The sequence below is a fragment of the Colias croceus genome, chromosome 10, assembly GCF_905220415.1.
Source record: "Colias croceus chromosome 10, ilColCroc2.1".
Lineage (NCBI taxonomy): Eukaryota > Metazoa > Arthropoda > Insecta > Lepidoptera > Pieridae > Colias > Colias croceus.
In genome coordinates this window covers 9,433,166-9,460,139 of record NC_059546.1, presented here as the reverse complement: position 1 = coordinate 9,460,139, position 26,974 = coordinate 9,433,166, and the positions used below count along the sequence as shown (strand labels likewise).

At 34.4% G+C, this 26,974-nt stretch overlaps 4 protein-coding genes across 4 annotated transcripts; 3 read left to right on the top strand and 1 right to left on the bottom strand.

The window, feature by feature from the left end:
* Nucleotides 1-1,125: 1,125 nt before the first annotated feature.
* LOC123695016 (T-complex protein 1 subunit alpha) lies at nucleotides 1,126-9,614 on the top strand. The gene is made up of 10 exons (XM_045640696.1): nucleotides 1,126-1,281; nucleotides 2,006-2,129; nucleotides 2,408-2,525; nucleotides 3,307-3,488; nucleotides 3,936-4,200; nucleotides 4,546-4,798; nucleotides 4,993-5,083; nucleotides 6,378-6,570; nucleotides 7,283-7,423; nucleotides 8,443-9,614. The coding sequence occupies exons 1-10, from the start codon at nucleotides 1,209-1,211 to the stop codon at nucleotides 8,668-8,670; spliced, it is 1,668 nt and encodes a 555-aa protein (XP_045496652.1). The 5' UTR covers nucleotides 1,126-1,208; the 3' UTR covers nucleotides 8,671-9,614.
* A 1,161-nt stretch (nucleotides 9,615-10,775) lies between these two features.
* LOC123694963 (valacyclovir hydrolase-like) lies at nucleotides 10,776-13,796 on the top strand. The gene is made up of 5 exons (XM_045640608.1): nucleotides 10,776-10,968; nucleotides 11,626-11,883; nucleotides 12,156-12,309; nucleotides 12,776-13,031; nucleotides 13,614-13,796. The coding sequence occupies exons 1-5, from the start codon at nucleotides 10,876-10,878 to the stop codon at nucleotides 13,705-13,707; spliced, it is 855 nt and encodes a 284-aa protein (XP_045496564.1). The 5' UTR covers nucleotides 10,776-10,875; the 3' UTR covers nucleotides 13,708-13,796.
* Nucleotides 13,797-16,926: 3,130 nt separating this feature from the next.
* LOC123695008 (valacyclovir hydrolase-like) lies at nucleotides 16,927-19,569 on the top strand. The gene is made up of 5 exons (XM_045640687.1): nucleotides 16,927-17,071; nucleotides 17,269-17,526; nucleotides 17,603-17,756; nucleotides 18,172-18,427; nucleotides 19,450-19,569. The coding sequence occupies exons 1-5, from the start codon at nucleotides 16,994-16,996 to the stop codon at nucleotides 19,538-19,540; spliced, it is 837 nt and encodes a 278-aa protein (XP_045496643.1). The 5' UTR covers nucleotides 16,927-16,993; the 3' UTR covers nucleotides 19,541-19,569.
* An 809-nt stretch (nucleotides 19,570-20,378) lies between these two features.
* LOC123694884 (serine/threonine-protein kinase Warts) lies at nucleotides 20,379-26,945 on the bottom strand. Its single transcript, XM_045640489.1, has 5 exons — nucleotides 26,661-26,945; nucleotides 25,879-26,344; nucleotides 22,677-24,768; nucleotides 22,150-22,436; nucleotides 20,379-21,851 (listed from the first exon to the last, which is right to left on the bottom strand). The coding sequence occupies exons 2-5, from the start codon at nucleotides 26,131-26,133 to the stop codon at nucleotides 21,429-21,431; spliced, it is 3,057 nt and encodes a 1,018-aa protein (XP_045496445.1). The 5' UTR covers nucleotides 26,134-26,344; nucleotides 26,661-26,945; the 3' UTR covers nucleotides 20,379-21,428.
* Nucleotides 26,946-26,974: the final 29 nt, after the last annotated feature.

Below are 26,974 nucleotides of genomic sequence, written 5' to 3'. Positions count from 1 at the left end.
TTTTCAGTTGAATAGTAATACTTCATGGAGATAAATATTTCATAAAATATGCTATCGATTACAGAATAAAGAAAAAGTAACCATTAAAGGGTTAATGTGGAAAACAAGAATTCTTCCAGACGAATTTTTCCAGCTCATACCGGGGAAGCTGAAAGTACCACAGCCACACAGAAAGTCCGCGTGAAGTAGTAAAAATTACAATGCTACTGTGAATTACGACTTACCGGAAGCTGTAAGCCTGGAGTCTTTTCTTTTTTTTGCAATATAACCCTCTGTATACTTAATTTCATGAAAGTGGTTGGGGCCTTTTTCGAGATTCAGAAGGTCTGATCCGGTTAAAAATAGGTAGGTATGAAAATTTCGCCTGAAGCTGAAAATGCCGCAAATGCGAAGGTATAGGTACTTATGGTTTTATTTTTTTTGTAGATATTCCATGATAGTGGTCCAAACTGTTAAAAATATGTATCTTACTTAGGTAGATACTTATTTTTTTTACTTAGTTATTAGTTATTAGTTATTACTAAATAAGATTTACCCACAAATAGTAAGTGCCCTTACGCACTAGCGGTTAACCGCGGGGGCGGCTAACCGCGCGGTTAGCCGCTTGCCCATTTTAATATGCAACCGCTTTTATGATTAGTGCGTACAATCATAAGCGGTAGTGCGTAAGGGCACTTAGGTATGCTTTTAGTGATTTAAAAAAATTGCTCATCTAATCAGGATAAAACTTTCCTGTGTTCTAAGTTCACACAAATACAAGAGAATCTTCCATGAAGCAAAATTTCAATTTTCATCAAAATCATGTAGGTTTCGTGCGATAGTTGAATAGGAATGTACATTGATAATAATTATGGAATAGAGACATCTATGGGAGAATTTCTACATCATTGTGGCAAATAGACGGATAATATTACAATATAACATATAACAATACGTACCTATATAATCTTATAATATTAGATATTTTTATTATTAAATTTATAAAAATATAAAACTGTTAACCGCGTAAGTTTTATATTGATTTAAATAATATTCTTTATTCAAACCTTAAAATATTAAACAGGCAACATTTTTTTCTAAATGTCATTCTATCATATTTTGTCAGTTTTATTTCAACCATTTCAACTAGCAACATTATCGCTTTCTACAAGAACGGACAGTGTGCTAAAATTATTTATTTGTGAATTTTCTGTTTTAAATAAATAAAAATGTCGACGTTAGCTGCGCCTTTATCAGTGGCAGGAACCAGATATTCAGGAGCACCCGTCCGAACACAAAATGGTAAGAAACACATAAAAAAGAATTAACATACAATGCCCGGTAGATCACATGCATCTTTGCTTATGGTGTCGAATATCGTAATTTTTATGATAAAAATCATTAAATTTGTATTACTCTTAATATTTTTCGCTTTCATTTGTCGAAAATATTTATTATTTGTATAAATAATAAGGAATTCTTGCATATATATTTTTACCTGTGATGATAACCTAAACGTATTAGTCACAGTTTTTGTACGAATTATATGCAGAAATAACAATAAATGCAAAACATAGACTTGTATGGAAGTAATTCTCTAAATAGTTAAGTCATACAAAAGTATTCTCAAATCTTAAAATATATTGGTTAGACGAGTCTATCCAAACAGACAATCTAATATAATATGATAACTTACTTTAAACGCTTAAGTCTTACTTCAATGAGTTGAATTGCATTTATATGTATTATTTTATACAGTATACTGGAGTTTATTATTAGTTGCATGTCATTCAAACAAAATGTATTTCTCAAATTTTGTATTTCTAATGTCTGACACATTATAAAAATGTATGTTTACATTAGCTGTGTCACCCGGTTTCACCTGTTACAAACATATATCCAATAATTCTTAGTAACTTTTGCATATACAGTTTTTGTAGTGTGTAGTATATAAGTGGGATATTAGAAGGCTAATCTTAATACTATAGGAATAAACTAATTGCATCATTCAATTGAATCTTTACAGTGATGGCGGCAGCAGCTATTGCCAATATAGTGAAGAGCTCACTGGGCCCAGTTGGACTGGACAAAATGTTGGTTGATGACATCGGAGATGTCACAGTTACCAATGATGGTGCTACTATTCTTAAGTATGTGTTCAGTTTAAACATAACCTTTTATTTCTTCAAATTATTACTTGTTTTGGTCTATCCTATATTAACCATCTTTGAATAAATCAGTTCATAAATAAAACTACCAAAGTATACTATGAATTTTGTATCGTAATAATTGTAATTTTGTTCTTTTGTTAGTGAATTAAATAGTTTACAACTAAAAAAGATAATTTAAGTAAATTAGCAATCAATATGTTATAACCAATCTTCATTATGGAGATTCAGTCATATTAATACTACATTATTTTTATCAGGATGTTGGAAGTTGAACACCCAGCAGCCAAAGTGTTGGTGGAGCTAGCACAGTTGCAAGATGAGGAGGTTGGAGATGGCACTACCTCAGTCGTTATTATTGCTGCGGAACTACTTAAGGTACTTTTGAAACTTCTAAAGTCATAGGTATTATAGTATTAATAAAGCCCCTCTTTGTAATGTCCTCTTCTACAATGCGTGTGCACACCGACACCTAAATTTAACAGCATGAAGTTAATTCTAGGTGGTATGAAAATTGATAACTATGTTCAAGTTGTATATTCTAGTATTTTTTTCCAAACGCCTAAAAAGTATAACTTCTAACTCGTGTACATAAGTACACACTCTTTTTTTAAACAGCATATAAATTCTTAAAAAAATTAAATAAATCAATTATCATCATCATCATCATCATCAGCCCATATACGTTCCCACTGCTGGGACACGGGCCTCCTATGAGGGTACAGGCCATAATCCACCACGCTGGCCAAGTGCGGGTTGGCGGATGACACATGTCGTCGAACTTTTTTTTTTTTTTTTTAATAATAATAATAAATCAATACTGAGGGGGAATTTGAACCCGAGAATATTGTCATGCCGGGGCGACGCCTCACCTATCAACCACTTGTGATTACGCCAGATAAAGCATTTGAATGCTATAAAACTAAAAAATATCAACAAGATATTGCATGCTTTACTGGTGATCTTGAAAATTTTTTTTGCAACCTGAGTATACTTCGAATTTTATAAGTCAAATACCTTATAAATAAATTATGCAACTTGAAAGATTGAAGATATATAAGCCTTATACAAATTTATCAAATCAAAAATACATCTTCTCTATTATTCATTATTTTTAATCATAGTCTTAAATTTTTATATAGTTTTCTTCTATTCACAGAATGCAGATGAACTAGTGAAGAACAAAATCCACCCCACAAGCATCATCTCTGGTTACCGTCTTGCATGCAAGGAGGCTGTGAAGTACATCCAAGATAACCTCACAGTGTCTGTGGAGTCTCTCGGCAGACCGTCCATCATCAATGCTGCCAAAACCACCATGTCGTCCAAGTTGATTGGAGCGTATCCTTTTAAATAGCAAAGTCATAACGAACATAATATAGAGTACACATGAAGTGTGTATAACTGTATAATCTTCCTTACGTGACACTGGCCGAATTGTACAAAGAAAAATTGCCAATAAATAAAAATTGAATTGATTTGAAATATAGAGTTTTAAAAAATTTGGGATTATGAGTGAAAATTATATGCAATTTTCTATGAACAAGTTCACAAGTTAAGTAAAATGCAATGTTGTATACATAAATAAAATTAACAATCAAAAAGTGCGCATTTCACTTGATTTCTTTATTCTATTTAAAAATGTCAAATTGACTTTGAAAAGTTAGATTTGAATCAATGTTTAAATAATAATATATGCACTCATTTATGAAACTCATAACCAACTTTGTAAATTCATAGATTTTACAAAATAACAATAAAATGATAAATCCTTAAACAAAACATCAGTGATGCGGATTTCTTCTCTGAAATGGTAGTAGACGCGGCGACAGCCATCAAGACAATGGACCCCAAAGGCAATGCTATCTACCCGATCAAGGCTGTCAACATTCTCAAGGCCCACGGCAAGAGCGCCCGGGAGAGTGTACTAGTCAAGGGCTATGCCCTCAACTGCACTGTCGCTTCGCAGGCCATGCCCAAGAAGATTGTGAACGCTAAAATTGCCTGTCTCGACTTCTCACTGCAAAAGACTAAGATGAAAATGGGTGTCCAGGTAATTTTCTTTTTTAATTGCATGATTATAGTATGTGTGATCTTTCTGTTCATTTCTCAAACATACCCAATTTAATAATTTTCATATTTAAACTTTTATTTATCTTGTATTGACCAAAATTAGTAAATTTTGCTTTAAATATTTATTTCCAACATAATTTTTTTTTTTTAATTATGTGCTCTTTATAAGTTAAGGAGTTAAAGTCAACCAAATTCACTCGATTACAAAATATAAATATTGATTGCCACTCTCCGTCAGTTGTAATGCGCTATTGTTTCACTTTAATCACAGATAATATAATGCTATACCAGACTTTAATGAACCATATCACATTCTCTATACCAGGTACTTGTAAGCGACCCAGAGAAGTTGGAGGCTATCCGCGCCCGTGAATTGGACATTACCAAGGAGCGTCTCCAAAAGATCCTCTCCACTGGGGTCAATGTGATCCTCTGCAGTGGTGGAATTGATGACCTCTGCTTGAAGTACTTCGTGGAGAATGGTGCTATGGGTGTGAGGAGGTGTAAGAAGGCAGATTTGAAGAGGATCGCTAAGGCTACAGGAGCGGCGTACCTTACTTCGTTGACTAATATGGAAGGTAAGGTTTAGTTGGTTGATAGAATCAACACAGAATTTGTGGTTTCATCCGTTATTTAAAAACTTAATATCTGTCATATAAAAAATATTTTAATGATAAGGCCAGTTTTTAACATCAAGCAGAACATAATATTTGATGCATATCTTTAGGTTGTGAAGAAAAAAAATATTTTAAAAAATTATTCCCAATTTTAGGTGAAGAAGTTTTCGAGGCAAGCATGATTGGAGAGGCTGCAGAAGTTTTACAAGAACAAATCTGTGATGACCAGCTCATCTTAATTAAGGGGTAAGAATTATACACCTTATATTATTATTTACAGTCATAAAACACACAACCCAAACCAATATTCTTTTTTACAACAAATTAAAAAAAATATTCCACTCAGCAGTAGAACAAACAGTAACTACCATCATCTTTCGTGGACCAACAGAGATGGAGCGCTCCCCGTACGACGCGCTGTGCGCAGTACTGCGCCAGCATTAATAAACAAAAGAAATATAACTACAAACATACCATTGTGTTTCAAAATAACCTAATAAAAACAAGAAAAGAAAAAGACTTAAAATTGTTATTGTTATTGACGATAGGGAAGAAGCTTGACCACAATCTCGCCTGATGTTAAGCTGAGATGTGGTCTAAAATGGTACGCGCTTCTCTAGAAGGTAGGTTCAGTTCAGTTCACAAAATAAAACAATAACAAAAAATCCCGTCCCGGTTCTGATGATACTAATACGAGTTTACATCTACCAGGCCAGCAGCGAGCACAGGAGCTTGTTCAATAATCCATCGCGTCCCACAAACGCGTTGATAAAAAAATATATATCCCATCAAGTCTCATTGTCTCTATCATGTACCAGACCAGCAGCGCGTACAGCAGCCTCAATCATTCTCCGCGGCCCCATAGACGCGTACTGCGACAATATGGAGTGCTAATAATACCATAATAAATCAAGACAAATGAGATCTAAATTTGGGTCAATAAATAATAAATACATCAAAATAAAAATAAAAGTTATAAAAATTCATCACACTATGTAGCCGGGCTGCCCGACAAAATCGTTTAAATACCTAAACATACTGGCTGTATAAACCATCTCACAAATAATAAAATCTACCAGGCCAGCAGCACACACAGGAGCTTGTACTTCGTGGCCCACTGTCGCGACGTGATGATAAAATAAAACACAAATAAAAAACTAAACTATTATCTATGTCATGTACCAGGCCAGCAGCACGCACAGCAGCCTCCATCATCCTCCGTGGACCAACAGACGCGTACTGCGACGAGATGGAGCGCTCCGCTCACGACGCATTATTAACCTAAATAAATATAACAACAAACACTACATACTATATTATGTACAAAAATAAATTAAAAAAAACTAGACAATAAAAATACCTCTCAACATAAAATAATAACAAAAACGCATCTTAAATAAAAAAAAAAAACTGTTCTTAATGATGCATTGTACCAGGCCAGCAGCACGGAGGAGCTTGTACTTCGTGGCCCACTGTCGCGACGTGATGATAAAATAAAACACAAATAAAAAACTAAACTATTATCTATGTCATGTACCAGGCCAGCAGCACGCACAGCAGCCTCCATCATCCTGCGCGGCCCCACAGACGCGTACTGCGACGAGATGGAGCGGTCCGCGCACGACGCGCTGTGCGCGGTGCGGCGCGTGCTCGAGTCGGGGCGGCTCGTGCCCGGCGGCGGGGCGGTGGAAGCCGCGCTGTCTATATACTTGGATAACTTCGCTACTACGCTGGTTTGTACCTCTTTCCTTTTTTAAGTGTTATAATTTTTTTGTATGGTTAATTTATAATCTTGTTGTTAACAATTATTATATTTATGCTCTGCCCTATTCCTCTCCTCAAACTAACTTCCTTCCGTACATCTGGTTGTCTGGAAGAAACCGCTATTTAGTGATAAGACCGCCATTTGTTTTAATTTATACATAATTAGATTAAGTTCCTAGTTAAGTTATGTGAGAGCAATAAAGTATGAATAAATAAATAATAAATAAATTATTAACAACTAGCTGCTCCGCGCGGTTTCACCCCCGTGGCTCCACTCCTGTTGGTCGTAGCGTGATGATATATAGCCTATAACCTTCCTCAATAAATGGGCTAGAAACACCGAAAGAATTTTTCAAATCGGACCAGTAGTTCCCGAGATTAGCGCGTTCAAACAAACAAACAAACTCTTCTTCAGCTTTAGTATAGATTGATGATTGCTTATTAACAGTTATGTGCATGGTGTGTGTTAATATTTAATGATACGGTGATAGAAGTAGCAATTACACTATATCAGGCAAATGTCGAATCAATTTTTTTGTTTAGTTTTAATTAATGTTACTTTTATTTCTGATAATTGTAATGAGTACATAAATAATTATCTATGTAAAGTGTTTCTTTTTTTTATTTGTTTAAAAAATATAAGCGTTCATTTCAATTAATTTAACGTTATTTATGTTTTAGAGTTCCCGCGAGCAATTGGCGATAGCAGCGTTCGCACAATCTCTCCTTGTGATACCCAAGACTCTCTCAGTGAACGCGGCACGTGATGCCACAGACTTGGTGGCCAAGTTACGAGCTTATCATAACTCCTCACAAACTAAGGTAAGATAGGAAATAAATAGACAAAAAAGTAGAAATATGAGGGTAGTTGGTGGCTGGTGTGTACTGGACTACCCGGGTCAAATTAATTATTATAAACAAGTAGCTCAAAAGCAAACTTGTTGTTTGTCAAAATTCACTATTTTTAACCGACTTCAAAAAAAAGGAGGAGGTTATCAATTCGGCCGGTATATTTTTTTTTTTTTTATGTATGTACACCGATTACTCCGAGGTTTCTGAACCGATTTACGTGATTCTTTTTTTGTTCGATGCGGGATGGTGTCGAATTGGTCCCATAAAAATTTTATTCGGCTAGGCCTAGTAGTTTTTATTTTATGAGCATTTTTGTCTGTACTCGATGACTTAATTTCAATGTAGCAAGTAACTTTGATTCACTTCCCGGTAACCGATTGAGCTGAAATTTTGTATACGAATGTAAATTGGATAGCGATGAAACATTATCATGACATGGAGCTGATCTGATGATGGAATCGGAAGGTGGCCATAGGAACTCAGTAATATATTGACTCAACTTTATCGAGTTTGGGCTCGTTTGATTCGTGTTGAAAAATACACTAAAAAGTATTAAATAAAAATAACTGCGTTAAAAACAACCGACTTCAAAAACGGAAAAGTAAGAAATAAAAAAGATTTGATATTATTAATTACTACATATTATTTTTATGTGCTATTTATTAAATAGGTTTGAAGTCGGTGCCAAACACTAAGCACTTAGTATTAAGCCCATGCACCGACATCAAACCTTTTTAGTAAATAGCACATAAAAATAATATGTAGTAATTAATAATATCAAATCTTTTTTATTTCTTACTTTTCCGTTTTTGAAGTCGGTTGTTTTTAACGCAGTTATTTTTATATGTCCGGTAATTAGGTTTTCTAATTTCTATCTAATCTCATTCACACTAACCACTACTTTTATTTATTTATTTCAAAAATCATCATCAATCATGTGTTTTAACAGATAGAGCACTTAAAACTCACTAAACCATATTTATTTACAGGTAGAACACGCGAACCTCAAGTGGGTCGGTCTGGACCTAACCGAAGGCACATTACGCGACAACCTCGCCGCCGGTGTCCTCGAACCGGCCATTTCAAAGATTAAATCGCTAAAATTCGCAACAGAAGCAGCGATCACCATCCTACGTATAGATGACATGATCAAATTGGACCCGGAACAAAAGGGAAAGACGTATGAAGATGCGTGTAACGCCGGGGAGCTGGACTAACTTAGTTAACTTATTGTCTTGATGCGCGAGTAATGTATGGGATAACATAGGGACGTATTAGGCTATGAAGGAAAAAAATGCCTAGCTTGTGACGTCATACCATAAAAAATGTTATATTTTGAATATATTTGTCCATGTCCGTACTGTGTACTGATGTGTACTTTAAAATACGAGCAGTCATCGAAATATGTAAGCATTTTTATAAAATATAGCGTAATATGTCCCTTATTTCTATTTATAGAGAGATTATTATCCTATGCATCTTACTCGTATGTTGAGATATAGAAACTTAATTTTGTATTTTACAAGGTCTTATATACACTGCTTACGAAGTATTATGTTATGTTACAAGAGTAATTTGTGTTTATGTTGGCCAGTTACAATGTTTGCAGGTATATTGTAATGCAACAACTTGAGGCGTCATTGTTCTATGTTGATAATAAATGTTAAAAAAATAACCAAAATTTCCAAACGAAATAACTAACGAGGCCTCTATAACATTGTTATGTAAAAAAAAAACAAAATTACAATATACATTCTAGATTTTCTGAATCTTATGTTAAAAATAAAATATCCTATGGAATATGCAATGAATGGTAATGAAATATCTTGCACAATAATAAAAAATAACTTGTTCATTATACACATTGATTTTTTTTATTACACACAGCTTGAGTTTTAAAGTTTAAGGTACACAAAGACTGTTTAAAATTGTCTTCTACGTTAAGATTAGTTCACAATTCTAATCACAATTATTTGTTGGTAACTTCAGGTCACTGAAAATAAAATTTTAATATTAATTTTAAATTTAAATACTTGCTACATAAGATCGAATTTCATTTGATCTACTTAAAAATAGTTCGTAATGGTTTTATGCTTTTAACATTTAATGCTAGTTTATTTCGCTAGGGCCTATGTTGGCATAATAAAGATTAATATTTTAATTATGTTTTTTTTTACTTTCTTCATCCCCTATAAAAAATATAAAACTTCAATCACGCATAGTATGAATATCACTTTATGGTATCTTCACACAAATTAAACTTTATTTGAATGAATTTAAGTCGTTTTAACAAGGCACTAAAAGTCCACCCTGAATATTTTTTTCCCTGGTAGGTTAGTGGTTACGTATACGTCTTTATCCACCGATATTGTGAAGTTAGGGTCAACTCACACCAAAAGAGCGGCGAAGCGGAGCGCAGTTTCAGTGCCATATGAATTTTAACTTTATTTTCATTACTATAATACTTATTATCGCATGAGAAACTCGAACGAGTCGCGCTGCGGGCTCGAGTTTCTAAGGCGATAATAAGTTTTATAGTAATGACAATAAAGTTAAAATTCATATTATGACACGGAAACTGCGCTCCGCTTCGCTGCGCTTCGCCGCTCTTTTGGTGTGAGTTGACCCTTAGTTATCTAAAATAATATGTAAAGTAGGGTACCTATATTATTGTAGGCTGTAGCAGTTCTAGTGAGGTGAGAATTGAGATGGTTACTTATTCTAAATAAAGTATTTTAAATTTATCGACTAATTACCTATTGAGCATTGCCGAATTTTAAATTATAAATAATTATAAGGACAGATATCTACAGAGTACAGACCCCGAAAAAAAGTTTAGACTTCTGCAGACGAATGCAAATAAATTAACGCTACATCGTGGCCACATCTCATTGATAAATTACATTCATTGAAACAAATGAAATAATTTTATTAAAATACTGGAACCTTCCGAGTTAGAAAATTGGTGGTGGAAGTTCTCTCCGTAAGTGGTGTTTGAATCGCACTGAAATTATTATTTTTAGTGCCTGTGTACTTACCTGTGCATGTGCATATTTTTTGATATTTGTATAAAAATATGCCAAATAACCATGGAGCAAAAAATAGCCCAAATACTTTCATAATTTTCTTTCTACGGGGCTTATCAAGAGCCCGTTATAAAAATATCTAGTTCAAGGTTATAGAATTTATGTATTCTGTGAACTTCAGAGTTGACATCAGATTTTGAAATGACATTTCTCAGTTATGGCTTTTGAAATGTTGACTTCTGACAATGAAACAATTTATCAGTCAAATAACAATTAACAATTACAAAAATTTAGAAAGTGTGAAACAATAATTTAATTCAGAACACTTACAAAATTTTATCTCACCGAATCCCTTTCTGAATACTTCGAGTACCTAGTTGTGCAAAATCTATTCAAATGTTAGCAGTACGAAATATATTTATCTCGATTAAAAATACAAATCCTCTACGAATGAGTACAGCATTCGCATCAACACTGCCTATGCCTAAGGTAAAATATTGTTCGTCGTTTGTTTGACTAACAATGTAGGTAATAACTACACATTTTATAGTACAAACTACAAGACGTTGTAGTTGACCTGTTGACCCGGCGAGCTACGAACTGCCGCATAACTTTCTTTATTATTATTTTCGTATTGTACAAAATTAACGAGTTAAAGATAAAATAATCTTGTTAATAGCCTTTTTTTAATACAAATTACTAAATGGTATGTAAGACCTTCCCAATATTTTATTTTATAAAGAGAATGTAGGTACATATATTCTGAAATGCAAACTATAAACGGGTTTAAATCTTGTCTTATCTTATCATCTTGTTTGTTATTTGAAATTCAGATCGCCAAATAATTCTTATCCAGCTGCTATAGTATTTTTATTTATTGATATAAGTAAAAAATTCTGCTTTTCTTTAAAAGCTACCTTATTTTTTTATAGGTCCTAACTATTATGCTTATCAAATATCACTTATCATAGATAAATATTTTTAAAATCACATAAAACATTTTTTCAATTATAAGTACATATATCATAGAATCTTAATTATATTTCACTGCCATTATAATTAAGTTTTGTTAACATAAAAAAATGGAATTATAATTTTTTTATTATATTTAACTCACATTGCTCATAAAACAATGTAATTTTATAGGAAGAAAAAATAAAAGTTGGAAAGTATACAATCAACTATGTGAAAGTAGGTCAAGGGCCACATAACATACTGTGTGCTCCAGGGGCTCTGGGGTCAATATGGACGGACTTTAAACCTCAAGTGGATGGGATTGACAGGGAGAAGTTCAGTCTGGTGGTATGGGATCCACCAGGGTTTGGTAAGAGCATGCCACCAGAACGGGACTTCAGTATTGATTTCTATGAAAAGGATGCTGATGTAGCTTTTCAGTTTATGAAGGTAAGATATTGGTACTGATTTTCCTTTTTAAGAATTAGTAATAACACATATTTGGCTGAAAAAATGTTCAAATTTCTGAAAATCTTGATAGTATGGATTTCTTTAATTAAAATTTCAGATTTTTTTTAAATTTATTATTTAAAATAATTCTGAACTGGTTCTTATACAGTACAGTATATGTATAGTCACCATTAAAAATAATTAAACGTACATATATTTAAAGATTCTTATTTATATTCTTATTTATATATCATATTATGTATATTTTCAAGGAACTGAAAATTCCGAAATTCTCACTTCTGGGCTGGAGTGATGGGGGTATATCAAGTATGATTTTAGCTGCAAAATATCCTGATGCAGTCAACAAACTTGTCATTTGGGGAGCCAATTCATTTATATTGCCTAAAGAACTGGAGGGATATAAAAGTATGTTCATTAATTCGTTTTTTTGTACACTTATCAAGGACTAGTGACAATACCATAATTTCATTAGCTTAAAATAATATCTATTAGGTATCTTGAATAAAAAATATAATTTTTCAAAAATATTCTTATTTTTTAGTTGATTCTGTCTTTCAAGCACGATTTTTTTTTACAATATTATTTTATGATTATTATTTCTAACATTTAAATTTTAATGTGTTGTAGAAAAAATTTCTATAATAGAAAAAAATCGATCCCGAGGAATTCGAATTCGCTTCCGCGTGAAAGATTAGAGGGTTTTATGTGCATATACCCCACACCAACGTTTTCTGAATCATTATTTTTCAAAAAATAATAAATTGTATTTAAATAAGGTAATTTAAAAATACCCACAAAATATTAAAAACAGGTAGTTGGTAGATTTAAAAACTGTATAATCAAGCATTGCTTTCTTTGTATTGTTGTTCAGAAATAAGAGATGTCAATTCCTGGTCTAAAAGGATGAAAGAGCCAATGATTGAATTATACGGCGAAGAAAGATTCGCCACATACTGGGCTAAGTGGGTGGATACAATGGAGGCGTTATTTAAAGCGAAAGACGGCAATATTTGTTCGGATTTACTTGAAAATATTAAATGCCAAACATTGATCGTACATGGGGAAAAAGATCCACTTGTTGATGGAGTACATGTGTCTCATTTACACACGCATATTCCAGGATCGAGGTGAATAATTTTTTATATTTAACTGGCAACATCAACATTTATGTTTTAAGGATTTCAAATGTTTTTTTTGTTTGTATCGTAATTTTTCACGATTTTACGTATAAACTAGTTACGTACCTACTATGTAGACTTTCAAATGTTTTTAAGTATATTATTATTAATCTGAAAATTTTCTATTGGAATGTTAACTGAAATTCCACAGCAGCTTGTCACCACTGCAATGGGTTGGCCAAATAAACTCAAACAAAATTAAGTTTTATTATAAACTAGCTGCTCCACGTGGTTTCACCCCCGTGGCTCCACTCCTGTTGGTCGTAGCGTGATAGTATATAGCCTATAACCTTCCTCGATAAATGGGCTATCTTACACCGAAAGAATTTTTCAAATCGGACCAGTAGTTCCCGAGATTAGCGCGTTCAAACAAACAAATAAACAAACTCGTCAGCTTTATAGTATAGATAGGAAGTTATTCGCTGTATCTGCGAGCTAAAAACAAGAAATCACGTAAAATTTAAGCACAGCAAGGCAGAATCTGCCAAGTAAATTGAATGATAATACAACATACTTATTTATTATTTTCAGAATTCACTTATATCCAGAAGGGAAACATAATGTGCACATTCGTTATGCAGATGACTTCAACAAACGAGTGCAAGAGTTTTTAATGTTAAAATAATTGCATATATGAAATAAACGCTAGTCTATAAGGATATTGTTTTTATACATCTGTTTATTGCGACTGCTATTAAATTTTATTTAATCGTTTATTGTGTTTTATTAATATATTATTTCCTTCATAGCTGAATCGTTTATTATCAAAAAAATATGCGTTGTTACTTGTTACGCTGAGCGAAACGCGCGAACTTTAGGTATTCCGCATTCGCATAGCCATACTTACTTTATACTGCGCGAAATATTCGCGCGGAAATAATCCGCACTGTTTCGCGTTCAACTTGCTCCAAATCACAGAATTATTTTCCGTAAGGTTCCATGTGTTACCTACAGAATATAGAAAAAATACCGCTGCGTATTATTGGCGATTGCGCGATTATTGGCCTTATGACACATTTAAAATATTTATATCCTACTGCGAAAGATGAACTCATCATCATTTACTATCGGAGTCATAAATAAAATATGGACAATTTAGTGCAATAAATATAGAAAGGCTAATAAAGAACTAACTAACTACATAGTTACATTTCCAATTTGATTCCAATAGCAAAGAAAAAAAATGTAAAAAGCGCATAAAACCTAATAATAATTAAATTATTTACGTTTCATAATTTTCACACGTAAAATTTTGTATGCACTTAATCATACATAACTACCTACATTATCAATTTCTACTTACTGAATACTTAATACCTATTGTTTCATAGCAATTTGTCAACAACGTAACATAATATTATATAACATACAAAAATCCGTTAGAATAATATTTTTCGCGTATAATAATAAATAATTACCTTGATCCAAGTATACAAAGATACAATCAGTTAAGAGATACCGCATCAAGCTTCATCAGTTATTTACTAAACATGCTCGCTAGTCGTTGTGTAGTTCTGCTCTGTGTTTAAATTCTGTGGTGTTTGGTACCTATATACCTCGTAAGTGCAAAAATGGCCATTTTTTGTTTTCTGGCCATCTATACTGATAGAAACGTCCTCTTTCGTTTGGTCTATGTCACATAAGCCTACTGATAGTAGAAATACCTTAAATAGGTTGTATCAAAACCCCTTAAGTACAAAAAAAAATATTTTTATTTGATACAAATATATTAATATAACTTAACATAGACTTGTAAAACGAATACTCAATCAACGAACAGTCATTTACAACGTAAGAGCACTTAACATAATTAGACCAAACTTGAATAATTATTATCATCACTTAACTTATTTGTATCAAATCAAATAAAATTATTTGTTAACTTAACAGGTCTTCTCCCTTACTTAAATATAACGTTATTTGGCACATAATTTAAATCTTCAGACATTAGGTCTGAAGCCTATTATCTATAAAGAAACATGCATGTGATGCAAGATCTCTTAGACTTAGTGTGTTCAGAAACGTTTACCAATCTCTAAATCGATTTAAAGATTGGTAAACGTTTAGCCAAGTAACGATACCTACATGCACAAGGTTTGATTCTTTGTCTCTTCAAATTCATTCTTTCGTGTCAGATCAGAATAAATTTAGAAAAATCGGAGCATAAGGCAACATTTCACTATGAAACTAAAAGATAAAAGCTGTTTGTTTACAGATTCCAAATTTAACTGCATCTGTAGCCTTTTAAAAAAGAAACTTTGGACTTTTAATTTAAGAATCCGCAAAGTTACTACTAAACGAACATTCCATTATGTTATCATGTATGAAGAAATAGCTCAAAGAGGTGCGGATAAAATCACTTCATGCTTATGGCATTTTATTAACGGTTTGGCAGAAGAAGTAGAGTAGCTTATTTTATATTCAGTGTTGTCCAGGTCAAAAACGGTATAATATCTTGCCTGTTAAGCAGATATTGAAAGATTCATTCAAAAAAGAAACAGCACCATCTCCGTTCCCCGAGATAAATGAAAATGACCAGCAATCGCCATGATGTAAAATTAATGAATGACTCTGACTTCTTTCCATTTTCAGACAGACAAAACTACATTTGGTTAGAACTGTATTTTCTGGTTGACGTATGAAAAGTCTAATGACGTAGATTTTAAATACTCTTTGAGTGAAAATGAAGAGTTTCTGCATTTCTGGTTTAAGAGAACTGAGAAAAGGGAGAAGTCTCCGAAGTGGCTTTGCCATTGGCCTCTAATGAGCCTATCAATATCGATGCTCTGAAATCCAAAGATCTCTTAGATCTCCCAGCCAATAAGTGATCAAATTTATGATGATTATTTCAAATCATTGTCTCATGGTCCGACTAGAAACAATCTTATGACTTTCAGTGACAGTGACTATGAATGAATGTTGTAGTGGTACGTTTTACAAACAAATTTTATTTGACTTTATCCAGCTCGTAACTATTTCCAGGGTAAGGGCATCTTCTCACAAGGAGAAGGCATGAGCAGTAATCACCACGCTTGCTCACTGCTGGTTGGTGATTTCAGACCAAAATCCCGGTTGCCATCACGATGTTTTCCTGTGATTAGAAATGATGATGTTTTCTTGTTATAGAAGATGTATCTCTGGTTATTAGAGAATCTACTTATGCATCCGAAAAAGACACATTGGTACATGTCAGTTGATGGGATCGATCCCGCAGCATCTAGCACGGCAGGCAAGCGAACTACCGTGACTTCTGAACGACACACACACACACACACACACACACTACTTTTAGGATTTTACTTTGTAGAGGGAGTATCAGAGAATTGCATATTGCACGAAAATCACAATATTTCCTGGCTTTTTTATGAGTACTTATTTGTGGCAAATCACACTCCTATTCGTTTTTGTATTACGTTTTGGAAGACGTTTCCCCATAATATTTGGTTTTTTAATGTCTGTTTATGTCTCCATCGAAAAAAAAATGAAAAATCCTTTCCATTAAGGTAAAAATAGGAATAAATATTAATTAAGAGTACAAATAAATATGCTCTAATCCACTTAAGTACACACGTTTTAGACATTTTCACATCATTTTCACATTTTTTTCTTTTGGTACAAACATGTTAAGTAACAATTACTCTTGAACTAGAACATTTTTTTTATTTTTTTTGTAAGTGTTCAAAACTTGAACATAATAGACATTTAAATGTCATAAATTTGTTTTACTCAAGTGTTTATTCCGATCTGTAGCAACAGGGTAGCAACCGTGAAAACTTTCAAACGCTCATACTCAAAAATCACCATTTTGCACTTAAGTGGTACGTACCAAATACCACAGAATTATAATACGCATCTTACTTACTAAGTAAAAAATATTTTTTTTTACTTATATAAAAAAATATTTTCTAAAAATGTTAGCCACTCGGATTAAAAGAACAGCAAACATCATAAAAGAATACAGTGCATTTTTGTCCACTTTGGTTCATAAGGTACGATTTTTTTTATTTTATTGAAATTGTCTAATCTTTAAAAAAATATTCTAATTAAAATCGCTATCAGCCACGATATCGGTATCACTTCAAATAATCCAAGATGATAAAAAAATATCAAAACAAATACTGACCACCAAGTATAGGAAATTCATATTTCCATGATTTCATTGATACCATGCACATAATATTTTCAGGAAGAAGTAATAAAAATTGGAAGTTATAACATAAACTACTTGAAGATAGGTCATGGACGAAACCATGTCCTATGTACTCAAGGCGCTTTAGGTTCCATGTGGACAGACTTTTCACACCAAATAAAAGGATTTGATAGAGATAAATTCACTGTAGTTTTCTGGGATCAACCCGGTTTTGGTAAAAGTAGACCTCCAGATCGAGATTTTTCTACTAAATTTTATACCAACGATTCTAACGTCGCATATCAACTCATGAAGGTAAAGTAGCTACGAGAGAAGCACAATACTTCTTATAAGTTAAAGCATTATTGATAAAATATCGCTCTATTTTTAGGAATTAAACATTCCACGATATTCCTTATTAGGTTGGAGTAATGGCAGTATAACTTGTATGATTCATGCCGCGAATTATCCTGATATGGTCGAAAAACTCGTTATTTGGGGTGCCAATTCATTCATACTGCCTAAAGAAGTAAATCATTATAAAGGTATGTAGGTAGGTATTGAATATATTGATACAATAATTAACCGAATAATGTCTTAAACAGGAAACGGTTCAATACATACCTACCCAATTAAAAGTTAATTCTGATAAGTGTACATATAATTATGTAATTAAGGGAACTTATTTTTTATATTTGTACTTAACTAGTTATTTAATTAACAAGTTCGTGCATTGTACTTATTTAAAAATGTATGTACAAATCTATAGTTTTTTGATTTTATTAACTACTTAAGTAGTTGTAACTATAAGAAACTTATCATTTTTCGCCTTTGCGTCCGTTACGGGCTTAAAATTTAAGACGGTCGAAGCTTGGTCTATTGAAAAAATATTGGAAACCCACATATAATGCGACCCTACAGAATATGATGATAATTTTGTATTATTTCCTTATATCCTAGGAATGAAAGACGTTTCGCTTTGGTCGCATAAGATGAAGCAGCCGATGATCGATCTTTATGGCGAAGAATTATTCGCTAGATACTGGACCCAGTGGGTGGAAAGTATGGATGAATTGGTAAAGGACACGAATGGCGATGTCTGCTCGAATATTTTACCCAAAATTACTTGTCTAACATTTATTTTGTACGGCGAGCAAGATCCACTTGTAGACAGGATACACTTTTCTTATCTTCGATCACATATTAAAGATATAAAGTAAGTATTGAAGGAGAGCCATTTAAGACTCATACATGAGTTGTAACTGTAAGTGCTACAGCACTAACTCTTTACTACCATCATCAAAATCAGTTTATTGGTTTTCGCGTGAAAAACTAACAAATATCCATCTTTAAAAACTTTCTATTTTTTATTTATTTATGAGGATTTTTAATTGTAAATTCTCAATATAGTTTTACCTACTTACAAGCTATAATTAGCACCTAAGCAAACCTTTTTTTGTAACAATACAAAAGACCGTTCTTATTTGGTATAAGTATTATGTCCTTTATCCCTAAAATCGTGAGTTATGTAGTTAACATATTAAATATAAATAAGTAAATAAATAAATATTATACGACATTATTACACAAATCGACCTAGTCCCACAGTAAGCTCAATTAAGGCTTGTGTTGTGGGTACTAGGCGACGATAAATATAATATTTAATAAATACATATATAGATAATAACACCCAGACCCAAGAACAAATAATTGAGTTCATCACACAAATATTTGCCCTGACCGGGGATCGAACCCGGGACCGTCGGCTCAGTAGGCAGTTACTTTACCACTGCGCCAACCGCGTCGTCAAATTCGTCGTATTGTGATCTTTTGTAAGACTTGTAAGAATATTTGAGGTCACTTCTTTGTAATGTTTTATGTTAGGTACGATCTCTTAGATAAAAGCCATTTTTACATTGAAATAGGCATGGTTCATGCTTATACACTACATTGTGTGTCGTGATAGAATACGTTGCAGATATACGTACCTAATTCTTGTCAACGAATTCCGGTGTATTATCCGACAACAAAATATATCAAAAATCCTAAATACCTAGATAACTTTTTATTGTTCTTTCTCGCGTAGGTACCTATATAGTAAACATATTCGAAAATAGAATGAAAATACGCGCCCTTAGCGTTTGAGAACGGATTTAAAGTAACGGCTACGTAGAGATAATTACGTAATACGTAGAGGAGATGTAACTAGTATAATTACATAGAGAATTGTTTTTACAGGTTACATTTGTATCCAGAGGGCAAACACAACATACACGTACGATACCATGAAGATTTTAATCGGAGAGTTCAAGAGTTTTTACTAACCTAGTTTCGAAAAAATATATCAAATTTAGATTATTTTTTTGTTTTATTTCATTCATATTATCGAGTATAAACGTAAGTTTAAAATTAAGTAATGTAATGGATTTAACCTTTCTAGTCCCAAATGTTTTGTACGAAAATGGTCGGTAGGCCGCGTGATGGTGTATGACACAGAGCAAGTAATATGTGTATGAGATATTGCCTACAAAGTATTATACAAACACAATTTTAAATACATGTCTATATCTAATGGGAAATGAATTGCGAGCTGCGTTCATAATTATATTTTACTCTATTTTTTTGGATAAAGCATTTACATGTACATGCGGCTACACTATCTATACATATAATAAATCTGTAGAAGGGTCAATTCTGTACATTGAAAATATTGAAAAAATAAATAGCAGGGGGAGTTACTGGATCGATACCAAGCCCAAATATGTGTTTAAAAAAATTTTTGTCTGTCTGTCTGTATGTTCAGGCATCACGTGAAAACTAACGGTTCGATTTCGATGAAACTTGGTACAATAATTATACCTTATTATCCTGGGCATAAAATAGGATACTTTTTATCCCGGAAAAATATGTAGAAAAAAAAAATCTTAATTTTTCCGCGCGGACGGAGTCGCGGGCGGAAGCTAGTACTGAAATAAAACAGCTCATGAATTTAACCGATACTGACGTGATTTGCATCTGGTAAAATAATATTTTGTTTAGAAGTTAATACCGTGTTACCAACGGTAATAGCGGTAATAACGGTATGGCATTATTTCTACCTATATGAAGAAAACTTAAATAGTAGCTATATTATAGGTTCTGTTCGGGTTAAAAACTAAAAATCAACAAAATTCCCATATTTTATTTTTCATTTACTTCTTATAAGCATGTTTCATTTTTAGAATAAAACAATTTACACAATAACACATAATTTAAAGTTGAAGTGACTCGTTTAATCTGTACAAATGGATACTTTTTTATGAAAACCACAATTACAAGCTGCTTGTCAAACACTCACAGTTTATTTGTTCTGAAACTATGAATTTCGTACTAAATATTACAATTTAAATTGTTAGTGAAAAATTAACAGATTGCACGTTAAACACTACATTTTAATCAACTTCTATTCACAATAAAATTTAAATGATATCCAATAATCTGCATTAATCGTTGTGATAAGAAGATTTAACAAGCGTTGATGAGCTCATACTGAGATGTCCTTTGAGATTCATCTTCATTCACAAATGTATAAGTCAATTTCAACATAAAATTAAATATGCAACAATGAAGTATGAGTTTCATTTTGGGTTAATAAATATTTATTGCACTCTCTACAGTGTCCTGTTATCCAAACCTCATCTACATTAGTGGCTACTATGAAATACCCTAACATCTAAGAGTAAAAATGTATACATTGAATAAGGCACACAATATGAGCTATTCCTGTACTCAATGGAAGCACAAAATGTATGCCCGCTGACAGCTATATTAATGACTTCATAAGTTACATATATAAACAAACACACGTAAGCAACCTACTTCGATAAATACATAAGAAAATATAGTGAATCATCCATTAATTCACATAAGCTTGTTCTTATCTCATAAATAATTTCTCTAGTTACAAAAATAGTATACAAAGAACGGATTCCTCCGTCGAGAACGCTAACAGCACCATAGTTATGCTATGTACTACTGTGATCCATCCATTACATATAATACAAATACAATAAGATTACTCTTACAAATACATAACGATACAATATTACAACATTATCACCGGGATTATTAACAATACGGTTTTAAAATTATTTCTCATTAAATACGTTATGTTTACAAGTACTGTTTTAATAGAGAGAGTCTAGTAAGGCACTCGCGTTCAGTTCACAGTTCATTCACTAAACATACACGGGCCCCTGGTTTTCGTTGTCGTCGAGGTTGATTTTGTTCGTGTATCCGTCATCGAAGAATCTCCGGAAGGTGAATTCGAAGAAGCCGTGGAACGTCTTGCCGTTGTCGAGCAACTCGCTGTCCGACTTGTTCGAGTCTGAGCTGCCTGAATTCCTCAATTTATCGGGATCTATGGGGTCAAAGTTGGATGTGTCGGTCGGATAGTCTATCCTAGGTATGTAGGGGGCGACTTGCCTCCTGAGGCCCTTATCAAAGTCGATGGCTTTGAGGAAGGGGTGGTTTTTCACTTCGTTAGCGTCCTTGCCGAGCCTCGTCTCCTGTCCGGAGCAGAGCTGCAGGATCAGATCCTTGCTTTCCCGCGATAGGTTCGCTGCGTCCGGTATGTGTAGCGTGCTTTCCCAGTTTATCACCTGTAATTAAATAATTATAAATGTAAAAAAATACAGCTATGTGATGTATATCAATACTAAGTTAACTGAGTAGGTTGGACATAGTACACTGTGCTTTTTAAAAGTACTATTTTTCTATTTAGAATCAAATTAGAAGAGGTATTCAAATCAAATTGAATTGAATGAAAAACAAAACACAATTTACTCACTAGGTAGTATTATGTAGTTATTCTCGATATTGACTAATACTTCCAAATAATATAACATTAAAAACGTTTCACCGTAAATAAATCTACCTATAACAGTTCAGTACGCTTACCTTCAACTGTGTCTCCGCTGGCGACGCAGCCAAGAAAGGCGGCGACCCGACCAGCATTTCATACAATATAACGCCCACAGACCACCAATCGCATAGCTGCGTGTACCCAGTCCTCTGCAGCACTTCTGGCGCTATATAGTTAGGTGTCCCCACTAAGGAGTGCGCTAGACACCGCTGGTGCTCTCGTTTCCTCCGCCTCTCGAGGGGCTTCAGCTGGTGACAACGGCACTCGCCCATTGCACCCCACTCCCCGTCCACCGGGTCCATGGAGTCTTGCCGACCGTGATCTGGAATCGGAGAAACATTGTTAATATTTAATATAGTGGAAAATGAATGGTGAAGAAAGATAAAGGAAAAGTCATTAATTGCTGGATGTACTAAAACTCAACTGTAAGTATGTCACAATTTAATGATACTTGATACTATATAGCACATGAAAAAGCAATCAATATAGAAACTCCTAATCTTGAGCTACATGAAAAACCTTTATAATGACTATGTGATAAAAATAGCAGAATATTGCTTACCATTTCTTTGATAATATTTCGAATTATGCGTCCACCTAAAACCCGTACACAACCCAAAGTCCGTTAGCTTGATATGTCCATCTCGATCAATGAGAATATTATCAGGCTTAATATCTCGATGAATAAAACCCATCTTATGTACACTTTCCACTGCACAAGTTAATTCTGCTATATAAAACCTTGCTAAATTCTCTTCAAATATACCCAATTTTATCAGGAGTGACATTAAATCACCACCCGGTATATAATCCATAACGAAATATAGATTATCCTTATCCTGAAAGCTGTAGTATAGTTTGACGACCCACTCATTGTCTGCTTCGGCCAAAATATCGCGTTCCGCCTTCACATGCGCAACCTGGTTCCGTTTCAACACATCCGCTTTCCGTAGAGTCTTCATGGCATATAGATGACTAGTATCAATCTTTCTCACTAGCGTCACTTCACCAAAAGCACCTACACCAATTGGTTTTATTTTCGTAAACATTGACTTGTCCATCTTCGCTCGTTTTAATCGAATATAGTTGGATTCCTTTTGCGATAACATTTTTCTCATTTGATCTTGAGCCTCTGCACTTAGTCCTATTTTCGTCATTTCTTTCTCTAACTGCATTCGACGATACGTTCTTTGCTTGTAAGATTTAAGTATGTTCTCGACATGCTGCTCCATAAAGAACTTAAAAGCTTGCGGAGAATAATTTCTAACTTTACAATCCCTCCTTTCATCTTCCTTTTCTTTACTGATGTTCTTTCTCTCTGGAATCGGCGACTGATGTCTTATTTTTTCTAGGCCATCTTTCGTTCGACGATTGGACGAGCCATTGGAGCTTTTATCTGAACCGCAAGCGGTATCCTTCATCATATTGCAGCTTTGATTCGGGCATTTGAGTTCCATTTGCGTCATGTCACAGTTGTTTGAGAACTTTTTATGTAATGGCGAGTGGTGGGAATTGACTGTAGTCGTGTTATCAATTTGATTACCGTACGGCGGAGGCGGGACGGGGTTCATGCCTCTCTGGACGGCTAGAGCTTGCATTGTTATTGCGTAGCTTGGAGGTTCTGTGGTCGGGACGGTGGGCGTAGTCGCCGTCGGGACGGGCGGCGTCGAGCCAGGAGAGGAAGGTTTAGGGGCTAAGGGGTAACTAGGGGGCGTTTGCGATTGCTTCTGTTGTATCGAGCTAGCATACGACGGCGGCGGGGGCTGCACCACTGAGCTCGCAACAGGAGGCGGAGCAACTGGCGCGATGGCAGTTTGCAAAACAGGTTTCTGCACTTGTGTACTTTTCACAGATTGCATGATTATAGGAGGTTGGACGGCTTGTCTCGCTGTCCACGCTTGTATAGGCGTAGGGCGAGTCATGCCTGATGCTGAACCGGTCGATTGCGTCACCGTAATCGGACTCGGCGAACCAGCTGACGTTCCTCCAGAATAGATTCCCGACGAGGGACTCTTTCTGTAATCTTGCGATTGTGTCGGGCTTTGCCGATTTTGCATGGATACTGAGTAAGGCGGTGGAGGGGGAACACCCGAAAGGGGGTAAGGTGGTGGCAGTTCTGTGGTTGTTTGGTAAATGCTTAAAGCTTGGATTTGTTGTGTCAACTGTTGTTGAACTTGTGGCCCATTTTGGACGATCATTGGCTGTCGAGCGGGAGGAGCCGGCGCGCCCGCGGCCACAGGACTGGTGCCTCTCGCCGGAGGTAAAGGAGGCGCCGGTGAAATGCGCTTCATGTACTGCTGTACAGCAGGAGGTACGGGCGGAGTTGACGGACATCGCGGTGGCGGCGGTGGTGGGGGCTCAGAAAAACCAGACGGCGAATATTGCCGACTCAATTTCTCGTGAGGATGTGGTGGCCCATCCGATTGCCTCGGGCTATCGGACCGCGAACTCCCAGCTCCTGAGTCGAGTGCGGGACTTCCTCTATGAAGATTGATTTCTCTTTCTAAACTAGGTTTTCTTATTAGCTTTGTGCTTAGAGCACTCAAGTTGGATGATTTGAGGACTCCATTGAGTGGCTCCTGCTTTTTTGATAAGTAATCGAGGGCAGCGTCAAATCTACCACCAGCATATTTTAAAGCTTTTACTGCTGGATCCTGAAACAGAATTTATTTAATACTAAATGTGGTGAAGAACTTGGATTAACATTTCAAATATGATTAGCTGGTTTTATTTATTGAACTATTAGTATAACAACAAAAAAATAATCATCCAGCATGCTGTTTCCTAAAAACTATGTTTAGTTTTTATGTGATATGAATAGATAACACAAATCTGCTAATTGCTTTATCTTGCCATAGTAGCTTTATAATTATTTTTATGGAATATTAATTTTTTCTTATTGTTTAAATGAGCAGTATCCGCTAATATTTATGAAATTTATTCAGTTAATTACTTTTATTTATAAAACAAAGTTATGATCATAACATTTGAAAGTCTTTACTTATTTTTTTTTTTTTGTTTTGGCAAAAATAGACATGAGCCATGCAGATCGAAATCTGGCAAGAGATGACACAGGATAGAGACAAATGTAGGCTCTTATTGTTGGAGGCCAAGACTCAAGTTGGGTCCCTGCATCACTCTAGTAAGTAAGTAAAAATAGACATAACTGTTAGTGAGAAATAAAAATTTATTATATAATAATAATATAACTATATAGAGATTATAGAGAGTACTCTAAATAAAATATTTAAACAACATGCTTCAAGATAATTTGAACAATTGTTTTATTTCTAATACATGTAACTAATGTAGATATGCAAATAGATGTAAATGAAGCCATGCAAATGATTTATCATATTATACTTTTAATGTAATCCCTTGAAAAAAGGAAATAAAATAAACATGTTGCAAGCAATAATTTATTCTGCAACCAATACATAATCCAATATTCATGGGATTAAAAAAGAAATGGAACATTTATTTATAACTAGCTTTCCACCCGCGGCTTTGCCCGCGCAGTGAAAGAAAATCCCGCATAGTTTCTGTTCCCGTGGGATTTCCGGAAAAAAACCTATCCTATGTCCCGGGGAAAAAGTAGCCTATGTCCTTTCTCGGGTATCAAAATATCTCTATACCAAATTTCATGCAAATTGGTTCAGTAGTTAAGGCGTGATTGAGTTACGGACAGACAGACAGAGTTACTTTCGCATTTGTAATATTAGTATGGATTTAACATTATTCTAATACACTGCGAATTTACATACCTCATCATATCCTAAAGCGATGAGCTGGTTAAGAGACTGCGGCAGCACATTTAAGTCCTTATCAAGTCCATTTCCCGACGAAGAACTAAATCCAGAGCTGACGCCTGAACTGACTGTGCTAGCAGCAGAGGAGCCAGGTGGCTCTGAACTCCCAATATTAGCGAACGGGAGCAATGAGTTTCTGATTTCGGCGAGCGCTTTCTGGTTGTACCCTGACGTGCGCGTGGCCGGTTTGCCGGGCGCCGGCGGGTTCATGGCGCCCGCGCCCGAGCGCCTCACCTCTCACCCTACGCCTCCCATCACATGAACACCCTTCGCACACAAACACTCACTGTTCGCATTTCAACTTTTTATTATCGATGAGATTGTTGCAATATGTAGGTCCCAAAACAATAACACACTTGCTTTCAATGTTACACTAGTTTAACATTGTTCAGTGTTTCAAATAATTTTAAAGATCTAGACTCTGAAACCAAGGTTTAGAAATGCATTAGGGTATGTGCTAACATAAATAAAACATTGAAATCAAATCAATTTACTTTCGTGTAGCTACACAAAAATGTATGTGAAAAATGTCAAATTCCCATTTAACATTAATAAAACACTGTATTACTGAACAAAATACCTTAAATAGCTTTTCGTTGCCAAGCACTAAGCATAATTTTTAGAATATTCAATACGAACTACAACTGACAGAATGCTTTGGAATGCCAAAAATAAGCCAGCTATGTTTCATAAATCTAAATAGTAAAATAGTGGTGAGAAAGCATATAAATGGTTACCTGACTTTTTCTTCAGTCCTTGATAATCAGAATAGGAATCCTAGACGTCATAATCCCGTAAAATAAAAATGATATTAGCGCTCTCACATTACCGATGACATCTTTCCTACACACCACAATTAACGATTGTAAAATCAATGTATACACAGACATAAAACATTAGTTGTTAAAGTACACAATCCTCTTGATATTGTTTTATATTTGAGGAATAACGAAAACAAAGAACTCTAAAACACAGACATGCAAGTTGGCAAACCATACAAAGCGACCATTTTGAAGAATTACCACATTCCATAGTGTTTTCCTAAAGTTAC

Excerpts from the sequence above, each read along its gene's own strand:
- LOC123694884 (XM_045640489.1), bottom strand. The coding sequence starts at position 26,133 with ATGAACCCGCCGGCGCCCGGCAAACCGGCCACGCGCACGTCAGGGTAC. Across the intron at positions 22,437-22,676 it reads GAAATATTATCAAAGAAATG|ATCACGGTCGGCAAGACTCC; the intron begins GTAAGCAATATT and ends CTCCGATTCCAG. Across the intron at positions 21,852-22,149 it reads CAGCGGAGACACAGTTGAAG|GTGATAAACTGGGAAAGCAC; the intron begins GTAAGCGTACTG and ends ATTTAATTACAG.
- LOC123694963 (XM_045640608.1), top strand. The coding sequence starts at position 10,876 with ATGTTAGCAGTACGAAATATATTTATCTCGATTAAAAATACAAATCCT. Across the intron at positions 10,969-11,625 it reads CAACACTGCCTATGCCTAAG|GAAGAAAAAATAAAAGTTGG; the intron begins GTAAAATATTGT and ends GTAATTTTATAG. Across the intron at positions 11,884-12,155 it reads TAGCTTTTCAGTTTATGAAG|GAACTGAAAATTCCGAAATT; the intron begins GTAAGATATTGG and ends TATATTTTCAAG.
- LOC123695008 (XM_045640687.1), top strand. The coding sequence starts at position 16,994 with ATGTTAGCCACTCGGATTAAAAGAACAGCAAACATCATAAAAGAATAC. Across the intron at positions 17,072-17,268 it reads TGTCCACTTTGGTTCATAAG|GAAGAAGTAATAAAAATTGG; the intron begins GTACGATTTTTT and ends TAATATTTTCAG. Across the intron at positions 17,757-18,171 it reads AGAAGTAAATCATTATAAAG|GAATGAAAGACGTTTCGCTT; the intron begins GTATGTAGGTAG and ends CTTATATCCTAG.
- LOC123695016 (XM_045640696.1), top strand. The coding sequence starts at position 1,209 with ATGTCGACGTTAGCTGCGCCTTTATCAGTGGCAGGAACCAGATATTCA. Across the intron at positions 2,526-3,306 it reads TTGCTGCGGAACTACTTAAG|AATGCAGATGAACTAGTGAA; the intron begins GTACTTTTGAAA and ends TTCTATTCACAG. Across the intron at positions 4,799-4,992 it reads TTCGTTGACTAATATGGAAG|GTGAAGAAGTTTTCGAGGCA; the intron begins GTAAGGTTTAGT and ends TCCCAATTTTAG.